The 11,685-nt window shown below is 39.8% G+C and overlaps 1 protein-coding gene across 5 annotated transcripts in view; it reads left to right on the plus strand.

Moving 5' to 3' along the window:
* HDAC5 (histone deacetylase 5) overlaps window positions 1–11,685 on the plus strand; it is a 98,869-nt gene that overhangs the window by 41,769 nt on the left and 45,415 nt on the right. For 2 of the 5 annotated variants that reach the window (XM_056549043.1, XM_056549044.1), the window contains exon 3: window positions 3,618–3,689. The exons of 1 other annotated variant lie outside the window; for it this stretch is intronic. In XM_056549043.1, the coding sequence (XP_056405018.1) occupies window positions 3,618–3,689 (72 nt within the window). Of the gene's footprint in view, window positions 1–3,260; window positions 3,690–11,685 lie in introns of those variants that run through there. 2 more of the 5 variants (XM_056549042.1, XM_056549045.1) reach the window with 2 other exon arrangements.

Consider the following 11,685-nt stretch of genomic DNA (forward strand, 5'->3'; position numbering starts at 1 on the left):
GACCTGAAGAGAGCTTGGACCAAAGTAACAAAGGCTACCATCAGTAACACACAACGCCGCCAGGGACTCAAATCATGCAGTGCCAGACATGTTCCCCTGCTTAAGCCAGTACATGTCCAGGCCCGTCTGAAGTTTGCTAGAAAAACTGAAAAACTCAACTCGTCGTGTTTGAATGCAACTCAGCATTCTTTCTCCTCCAAAGAACACCATGCCTGCTGTGAAGCATGGGGGTAGAAACATCATGCTTTGGGGCTGTTTTTCTGCTAAGGGACCAGGACGACTGATCCGTGTAAAGGAAAGAATGAATGGGGCCATGCATTGTGACATTTTGAATGAAACCCTCCTTCCATCAGTAAGGGCATTGAAGATGAAACGTGGCTGGGTCTTTCAGCATCACAATGATCCCAAACACACCGCCTGGGCAACGGAGTGGTTTCATAAGAAGTATTTCAAGGTCCTGGAGTGGCTTAGCCAGTCTCCAGATCTCAACCCCATAGAAAACCTTTGGAGGGAGTTGAAAGTCTGTGTTGCCCAACGACAGCCCCAAAACATCACTGCTCTAGAGGAGATCTGCATGGAGGAATGGGCCAAAATACCAGCAACAGTGTGTGAAAACCTTGTGAAAACTTACAGAAAACGTTTGACCTTTGTTATTGCCAACAAAGGGTATGTAACAAAGTAATGAGATGAGCTTTTGTTATTGACCAAATACTTATTTTACCCCATATTTTGCAAATAAATTCTTTCAAAATCAGACAATGTGATTTTATGGATTTTTTTTTTTTATTATGTCTCTCATAGTTGAGGTATACCTATGATGAAAATTACAGGCCTCTCTCATCTCTTTTTAAGTGGGAGAACTTGCACAATTGGTGGCTGACTAAATACTTTTTTGCCCCACTGTATCCAGTTCCTGGTCTGGCTACAAATCCATGTTGGAGATAAGTAAAGATATCATTGTTGAGGTTTATGCTGGAGCCAGTTGCTACATGGTGGTTTGCTCCTCTCTGCCACGTGACTCCACCAACCTTCCACAAGACTATGGGGATTTGCCACTATCACCGCCAGGTGGCGCCACCTTTGCAGCTCTTTAGATCCACATCATCCATAATGAATCATTTCATGGGGAAATACAGTTTTTTTTTACCAGAGTTTCCCTTTAACCCTCCGGTATCAAGTGGCTTCTGTGGGAAAAGCTTACAGCAATGATCTGTCCATGGGAATAGACTATTCTGTGATGTTTCCAGTAAATTTGGTGCCTATCAGAAGTCTTTTCTTTGTGATAACCCCGCTCCCGAAGTGCAGGCAGGTCACGCTTTGGTTTAATGACATGCTTGGAGAGTGAGGTCCTAGCTATATATACTTCTACCGTGTCTAATAATAACGTACATCTTGCTATTTATGTGGGGAATTCAGAGTGACATCTTAATGATACTGTGCAGATCAGTGCGCTGTGTTTTCTACCTATCTACCAGTCTGGATTTCTTCAGGCGTATAAATAGATCTGTTTTGTACTGTGCAGCTTTATCAGGTGTTTATATTGTTGTTTAGATGATTGTTATCACAATTTTGTTTCCTCTTTAAATTAAAGATCCACCTTAACGAAATTTTGCACAATAAGAATTGCTGCAAATATTTGGTAGGCCAACAGTTGGGGTCCTTGGGGATAGTTCAGAGGTCACAGTAACACCCATACACTGCTGGCTAAGGGGTCCAAGGCTCCTCTGTTACATCAGAACTTAGTCAAAGTTTGGCAAGTGGTTCATGGGGCCTGTTACAAATCTTGCATTTGGGTGGGGGTCTGACCACTGGGACCCCCACTGATCACAAGAATTCATGATTAGTGGGAGGGACCCAGTAGAAAGACAACAACTTTTAATTGCGGGAAAACTCCTTTAACTTATGCCTCTGGGGTTCTTATCACTTGAACCCCTACCAGCAAAGAGGGTGTTGTGCACCTTGTATTTATACATTAGAATCGGGGATATACAACCATAATTGGAGCTCCACAGCCCCTATGCTAAATCTGTAAAAGGGACCCAACCTACCTTTTTGCTCCTTCAGATACAAGGGCAGAGGTGCAGCTCCTACACCATAATAGTTTAGAACAAATACTGTCCAAGTGGGCAGATACACACATGGGGGTGTCCAATGAATGATCAATCACTCACATTACTTCTTTTTTTGCTGACCCTTAGATATGGCCTCTTCTTACCATATACACCCATAGAAACTTGTTATATACCCTTGCCATCTGTTGCTTTTGGAGCTGTCAGCACGTCTGCTTATCCACTACTCCAGGACCCTTAGAGGGCACTTATAGCCGTCATCCCATGCTATCCCTAATACATCCTACATCAATCAGGCCAGCTCCTAGTCTTCCTCATAGGAATCAGTAATACTGCAATACCTATATTAAGGGTCCAAGTTTATGACGCTCTATTAATATTATTTTCTGAAATCTTGAACAGGTCCCTGTGAATGTGGGCCTTTGGTTGCTAGAGGGCCCCACTGTCAACCCAATCTTTAGCTTTACAAGCTTAGAGCCTGTTTACTCAGTTCACTATGGGTCAGTTATCCCTGGCATCTGCCCAATGGTGACTGGCGCAGACACCAGTTCTTCTCTCGATGACACATAAGAATATATCTGAATATATATAAATCCAGAGGCTCAGGACCAAGTACTCTTTACTCTCCCTCCTATTTTTCTGTCTGATGCTCAGCAGCTGTGCATTGTTTGAGGGCACTATTATTTCATCACCTGTACAATAGTAGCTACTACGACTATTGGGTTCCCATCAATCAGGATGGTACCACAGACAAAACGATTCTTGTTAATGTCTGGATGGATGCTATAGTCATTACATGTATGGGCAGTCTGGTGCTGTGCCCCCTCCCTGCCCCGCTCTTATCATTCCCTGTGCGCTCTCCCTCCGCAGTGCTTGCGCTCCTCTTTCCTCTCCACTTCACACATCTTCTTCTCTGTTCCTTTTCCTCTTGTTGTTTCTTCTTTTACACTTTGCAGCCTTGAATTATTCTTATTCTTAGTGTTATGGAGATGTTATCTAGCTGCACTTTTTGCTGGTTGCCGATGCATAGCTACATTTGCCCCTGTCTAATGTAACACTTAGGCTGTGTTATTCCTGAGCAGTCTTATCCCCCCCCCACCCCAGCTCTCTCCTTTCTCCCTCGTTCTCTCTCCTGTCTATTTATATCTGACTCCTCCTCTACTGTTCTATTTCAGTCGCTGTGCTGCAGAGCCTTCCACTTGCAGCCCAACGTTCACTAGGCAGGAGGGGGAGGGCATGGTACGGGCCTAACTAAACCTCCCAGCACCTCTGGCACGGTCACCCTCCACCGCCACCTCCTTCTTTTTTGGATATATGGATTATCTGACCTCCGGGGGTGCACTGAACCTCTCTTAAAGAAGACCCAGAAGTGGTGGAGTTGTTGGGAGTTAGGGTGTGCTTTCTCGGGAAGAAGGGAGGGCAGTTCGGCTGGTTGTTGGTAGCTGGCAGCAGAGGGGGGTCTGGGAATGTTGCTGGTTCCCAGAGCCCTGGCGCTGCCTGACATGCTGCAGACTATTTATGAGACAGAGCCTTGTGTGTCCTCTGCAGATGGTGTTAAGGGGCGAGAGCCAGCGTTGGAGCTCCTCAGTCGGGCACAGGGGCATGCGATGCCCGCTGCAGGTGAGAAGCATTTCCTTACTCCATTCATAGGGAATTGCATGCCTGTCATCCATCCACGCACATCACTACACTCTTCATTGCCAATCCTACAGCTTGTTCTCCCTTGGACCAAACTCTTACATAGTTTTTGATCAGATGCCTATCAATAATATACTCTAAGGTGGCACAGTGGGCTCCCTTGCCATCTTTACTTGGCAGTCCTGTCCCCGTTGTAGTGTGTACCAATGTTGCATCCCCATCATCACTAGGTGCCCATGTACCTTCATCATCTCCCACATTCTCTGCTCCCATCTTCTCGTGTTCTTTCCAGGAACAGCCTATTACTCAGTGTTCACATATATTACCTGTGCATATGGAGGCTACAGCATACTGTGTATTACAGCCTCATCCTATGCTCTGTACCATATCCTCTCCAGACAGCAGCATCACTATAGAAGACATCCTCGTAATGCTTTCTGCTATACAGAGACCATTATATTCCCTCTAACAGATCGGGAGGAGTGAATCTCCCGGTATCTAATACACAGGTATCAGGAGATCATTTATCTTTCTGTATGTGCATGAGTATCGGCACATACCACTGACCAACTAATAGACAGGTAACAGAAAACATCCATGTATAGTAATACATGGTTTAAAGAGCACACACATCTTTTCTAATACACAGGTATCAGGGCACATACAATAATGCTAAAACGCAGGTAACAGAAAACATCCATGTATAGTAATACATAATTATCAGAGCACATACATCAATTCTAATACACCGGTAACAGAAAACATCCATGCATCTTAATATACAGGTATCAGGGCACGCACATATATCCTTAAATACAGGTATGAGAGCACATACATCTATCCTAATACACAGGTATCAGGTCATGTACATATATCCTATATATAGGTATCGGTGCATATTCTTCTATCCTAATACACAGGTATCAGAGCATATACATGTATCCTTATACACAGGTATCAAGGAAAATACATCTATCCTTATTCACAGGTATTGGGTTATATTTATCCTAATGTATAATGACACATACACCTATCTTAATACACAAGTATCAGAGCACAAACACATTTATTATAATATACAGCTATCAAGTCAAAAACATTTATCCTTCTAATACACAATTCAGACCACATACATATATTGTCTAATGTATCTACTAATATACAGTTCTTAGAGCATATACATCTGTCCTCTTAATACAGAGTTATAAGGGCACACATATCTATTCTAATACACAGATATCAAAGCATGTACATCGATCCAAATATACAGGTATCGGAGCGAGTGTATCTATCCTCCCAATACACAGGTATTAAGGAGCATACATCTATCTAAACACTGCTAACCTCCTAATACCCAGTTCAGGGCCTCTGCATCTCTTCTAATACACAGGTATGGCGACAGGTCTATCTCCTACTACACATATATCATTATATATCCAGCTCCCTCATACTAAAACACTGTTCACATATACAGGTATCATTCCAAGTCCTCCTGCTAATACACAGTTCTCAGGAGCTTACCTGTATTCTACTCCGGATACATAAATAGCATTGCATGTGCTCATTTTCTATTAGATAGTTCAAATACCTAGGTCAGATCTTCCACATAATATATAGGGGTCAGATCATATACCTGTATCCTCCACATAATATATAGGGGTCAGATCATATACCTGTATACTCTACATCATATATAGGGGTCAGATCATATACCTGTATCCTCTACATAATATATAGGGGTCAGATTATATACCTGTATCCTCTACATCATATATAGGGGTCAGATTATATACCTGTATCCTCCACATAATATATAGGGGTCAGATTATATACCTGTATCCTCCACATAATATATAGGGGTCAGATTATATACCTGTATCCTCCACATAATATATAGGGGTCAGATCATAGACCTGTATCCTCTACATAATATATAGGGGTCAGATCATATACCTGTATCCTCTACATAATATATAGGGGTCAGATCATATACCTGTATACTCTACATAATATATAGGGGTCAGATTATATACCTGTATCCTCTACATCATATATAGGGGTCAGATCATACACCTGTATCCTCTACATAATATATAGGGGTCAGATTATATACCTGTATCCTCTACATCATATATAGGGGTCAGATCATATACCTGTATCCTCTACATAATATATAGGGGTCAGATTATATACCTGTATCCTCTACATCATATATAGGGGTCAGATCATACACCTGTATCCTCTACATAATATATAGGGGTCAGATCATATACCTGTATCCTCTACATAATATATAGGGGTCAGATCATATACCTGTATCCTCTACATAATAATATATAGGGGTCAGATCATATACCTGTATCCTCTACATAATATATAGGGGTCAGATCATATACCTGTATCCTCTACATAATATATAGGGGTCAGATCATATACCTGTATCCTCTACATAATATATAGGGGTCAGATTATATACCTGTATCCTCTACATCATATATAGGGGTCAGATCATACACCTGTATCCTCTACATAATATATAGGGGTCAGATCATATACCTGTATCCTCCACATAATATATAGGGGTCAGATCATATACCTGTATCCTCTACATAATATATAGGGGTCAGATCATATACCTGTATCCTCTACATAATATATAGGGGTCAGATCATATACCTGTATCCTCTACATAATATATAGGGGTCAGATCATATACCTGTATCCTCTACATAATATATAGGGGTCAGATCATATACCTGTATCCTCTACATAATATATAGGGGTCAGATTATATACCTGTATCCTCTACATCATATATAGGGGTCAGATCATATACCTGTATCCTCTACATAATATATAGGGGTCAGATCATATACCTGTATCCTCTACATAATATATAGGGATCAGATCATATACCTGTATCCTCTACATAATATATAGGGGTCAGATTATATACCTGTATCCTCTACATCATATATAGGGGTCAGATCATATACCTGTATCCTCTACATAATATATAGGGGTCAGATCATATACCTGTATCCTCTACATAATATATAGGGGTCAGATCATATACCTGTATCCTCTACATAATATATAGGGGTCAGATTATATACCTGTATCCTCTACATAATATATAGGGGTCAGATCATACACCTGTATCCTCTACATAATATATAGGGGTCAGATCATATACCTGTATCCTCCACATAATATATAGGGGTCAGATCATATACCTGTATCCTCTACATAATAATATATAGGGGTCAGATCATATACCTGTATCCTCTACATAATATATAGGGGTCAGATCATATACCTGTATCCTCTACATAATATATAGGGGTCAGATCATATACCTGTATCCTCTACATAATATATAGGGGTCAGATTATATACCTGTATCCTCTACATCATATATAGGGGTCAGATCATATACCTGTATCCTCTACATAATATATAGGGGTCAGATCATATACCTGTATCCTCTACATCATATATAGGGGTCAGATCATACACCTGTATCCTCTACATAATATATAGGGGTCAGATCATATACCTGTATCCTCCACATAATATATAGGGGTCAGATCATATACCTGTATCCTCTACATAATAATATATAGGGGTCAGATCATATACCTGTATCCTCTACATAATATATAGGGGTCAGATCATATACCTGTATCCTCTAAATCATATATAGGGGTCAGATCATATACCTGTATCCTCTACATCATATATAGGGGTCAGATTATATACCTGTATCCTCCACATAATATATAGGGGTCAGATCATATACCTGTATCCTCTACATAATATATAGGGGTCAGATTATATACCTGTATCCTCTACATAATATATAGGGGTCAGATTATATACCTGTATCCTCCACATAATATATAGGGGTCAGATCATATACCTGTATCCTCTACATAATATATAGGGGTCAGATCATACACCTGTATCCTCTACATAATATATAGGGGTCAGATCATACACCTGTATCCTCCACATAATATATAGGGGTCAGATCATATACCTGTATCCTCTACATAATAATATATAGGGGTCAGATCATATACCTGTATCCTCTACATAATATATAGGGGTCAGATCATATACCTGTATCCTCTAAATCATATATAGGGGTCAGATCATATACCTGTATCCTCTACATAATATATAGGGGTCAGATCATATACCTGTATCCTCTACATCATATATAGGGGTCAGATTATATACCACTATTGTCCTTTATATTTAGGTGTTAGAATACGATTGCATATTTTACTGCTACTACATACATATCAGATTATAAACCTATATCCTCTACCTAATACACAGGTATCAGGCCATATACCAGTATCCTTCCCATAATTCACAAGTATCAAGACATATACCTACAACTTTCTCCTAATACACAGGTATCAGATCATACACCAATACCCTCTTTCGAGTATCTATGTGTCATACAATATACCTCCACCAACCTCCTAATACATAGGCATCACATTTTATAGGTATCAAGACAAAAGTCTATATCCTCCTCCTAATATTCAGGTACCATGATGTATATTTTCCTCCTAATATACATATATCATAACATATATGTTTATCCTTCTCCTAATACACAGGTATAACAACATACCTACAGTCATGGCCGTAAATTTTGGCATCCCTGAAATTTTTCTAGAAAATGAAGTATTTCTCACAGAAAGGATTGCAGTAACACATGTTTTCTATACACATGTTTATTCCCTTTGTGTGTATTGGAACTAAACCAAAAAAGGGAGGAAAAAAGCAAATTGGACATAATGTCACCAAACTCCAAAAATGGGCTGGACAAAATTATTGGCACCCATAACTTAATATTTGGTTGCATACCCTTTGGAAAAAATAACTGAAATCAGTTGCTTCCTATAAACATCAATAAGCTTCTTACACCTCTCAGCCGGAATGTTGGACCACTCTTCCTTTACAAACTGCTCCAGGTCTCTCTTATTGGAAGGGCGCCTTTTCCCAACAGCAATTTTAAGATCTCTCCACAGGTGTTCAATGGGATTTAGAGCTGGACTCATTGCTGCCACTTCAGAACTCTCCAGCGTTTTGCTGCCATCCATTTCTGGGGGCTTTTTGACGTATGTTTGGGGTCATTGTCCTACTGGAAGACCCAAGATCTAAGACGCAAACCCAGCTTTCTGACACTGGGCTATACAGTGCGACCCAAAATCCATTGGTAATCCTCAGATTTCATGATGTCTTGTACACATTCAAGGCACCCAGTGCCAGAGGCAGCAAAACAACCCAAAAACATCATTGACCTCCACCATATTTCACTGTAGGTACTGTGTTCTTTTCTTTGTAGGCCTCATTGTGTTTTCGGTAAACAGTAGAATGATGCGCTTTACCAAAAAGCTCTGTCTTGGTCTCATCTGTCCACAAGACGTTTTCCCAGAAGGATTTTGGCTTACTCAAGGTCATTTTGGCAAATTGTAGTCTTACTTTTTTATGTCTCTATGTCAGCAGTGGGGTCCTCCTGGGTCTCCTCCATAGCGTTTCATTTCATTTAAATGTCAATGGATAGTTTGTGCTGACACTGATGATCCCTGAACCTGCAGGTTCTTTGGTTCTCAAGTCCTCAGACAGTTCTCTTCTCCTCTTTCTGTTGTCCATGCTTAGTGTGGCACACAGACACACAATGCAAAGACTAAGTGGACTTCTCTCCTTTTTATCTGCTTTCAGGTGTGATTTTTATATTGCCCACACCTGTAACTTGCCCCAGGTGAGTTTAAAGGAGCATCATATGCACAATTTTGGAGTTTGTTGTGACATTATGTCCAATTTGCTTTTTTTCCTCCCTTTTTTGGTTTAGTTCCAATACACACAAAGGGAATAAATATGTGTATAGCAAAACGTGTTCCTGCAATCCTTTTCAGTGAGAAATACTTAATTTTCTTGAAAAATGTCAGGGGTGCCAACATTTACGGCCATAACTGTAGGTATATGACATGTATCCGTCACAGAATCCTAATACTGTACACACATTAGTATATCTACAACTCCAAATACATGTGTATAGGTATTCCAGTACATATTAGGGATTCCTTATATACAGACATTAGGGACATATCCCTCTCACCCCTTCATGACCACTTGGCTGCTTAAATATATACATCACCTACATCTAATACACAGGGATAGGGTAAAATTCAAGATAATGAGAAGGATGAAATGTAGAGGATGGCACTCACCACATGTGCCCAAGATTCTTTATTGTGACATGTACAGGTAACTGAGATACGAGGGTGCCTCCGTGGGACGGTGTCTGTTTCGTGCGACAAGCGCACTTCATCTAGCCAATGGTAAAATTCCCCCCAGGGCATACAGCTGTCACCATCATTGTATGGAACACTTACCTGTCCGCTACACCTAATACACAGATCAGCAGGGCAGCTGCAGCACTTATATGCGTTTGTGCTTCTGTATTTACAAGTGTGATATTTGCCGGTGGCTGTATGTGTTTGTGCATCTGTTTATGTATGCGATATGTATTAGATGTACGTGTATGATGTATATTTATATCTTCTCTGTGTACTATATATATATATATATATATATATATATATATATATCCTGTATATATCAATGTAGGCTGTACACGTATGTATCTGTAAGGTGTAATTCATGTATGTGTGTGTATTATGTATGGTTGTGTTCTGTCTCTAAATATTATGTGTATACAATATGCAGTTACATATGAATTCAATGTATAAATATATAGCCATGTCTCCTGTATTAACTGTATGTGTGTTAAATGTATGCATTAATGTATATATGTATGCTAAATGCATTTTTGTATGTATACTGTATTCTTTTATTTGTGCAATATGCATTTTTATATGTATATTACATGTATGTACTAATGTCTGCTGTATTTATGCATGTACTGTATGTATTTGTTTGTTGTATGTATATGTATGTGTACTGTGTGTGGATTTGTGTATACTGTATGTATTTTTGTATATTTTTACTGTGTATACTTTATATGATATGTATATATGTGTGTGTGTGTATGTATAGTGTATGTGTGGATTTATAGATACTCTATGTATTTATGTATACTGTGTGCTTATATTTGTATCTGGTATGTATGTGTACTATATATTGTGTATGCTTACTTTGCGTTTATGTATGTTTGTATTTATAATTTTTGTTCTGTATATATGTCTGTGCACTGTATGTTAGCATTTACTTGTGTGTCCTCTATGTATGTGCACATGTCCGCAGTGTATGAATGCCACACATGTATGCAGAATGACACACGTGTGCTGGAGATTGTGTGTGATGATCTATATATAATTCCAGCTGTGTATTTTTATCCCCACTGATGTCTGCAGACGGGAGGAATGCTGCACAGATTCTGCACCCCACTAATCCCCCTCCCCACCCCTCTGTGTATATATGTGTGTGCCGCCCAGATGAAACATGAAGCCGCCATTCCCCAAATAGGTTATAAGTGGATTAATATTATATTGGTTACCAAAAAAATCTACGGTGTCCACCCGCATTTCAGAAATGTGTGCAACATAGGGACATGCATGGAATAGGCCTTAGTGTATGTGAACGAGTCTAGATAATATATTGTGTATATAACAAATATATAGCCAATGAATCTGCATTGTATGCTATGCACACCTGTACTGTGCAGTGTACATTGTGTGGTTGTTCTTGTATACGTGTGTGCATATAGTGTGTGCCTATACAGGTGTACTCGCATGTATATGTGTGTGCATATAGTGTGTGCCTATACAGGTGTACTCGCATGTATATGTGTGTGCATATAGTGTGTGCCTATACAGGTGTACTCGCATGTATGTGTGTGCATATAGTGTGTGCCTATACAGGTGTACTCGCATGTATACGTGTGTGCATATAGTGTGTGCCTATACAGGTGTACTCGCATGTATATGTGTGT

The sequence above is a fragment of the Hyla sarda genome, chromosome 12 (genome assembly GCF_029499605.1).
Source record: "Hyla sarda isolate aHylSar1 chromosome 12, aHylSar1.hap1, whole genome shotgun sequence".
Taxonomy (NCBI): domain Eukaryota; kingdom Metazoa; phylum Chordata; class Amphibia; order Anura; family Hylidae; genus Hyla; species Hyla sarda.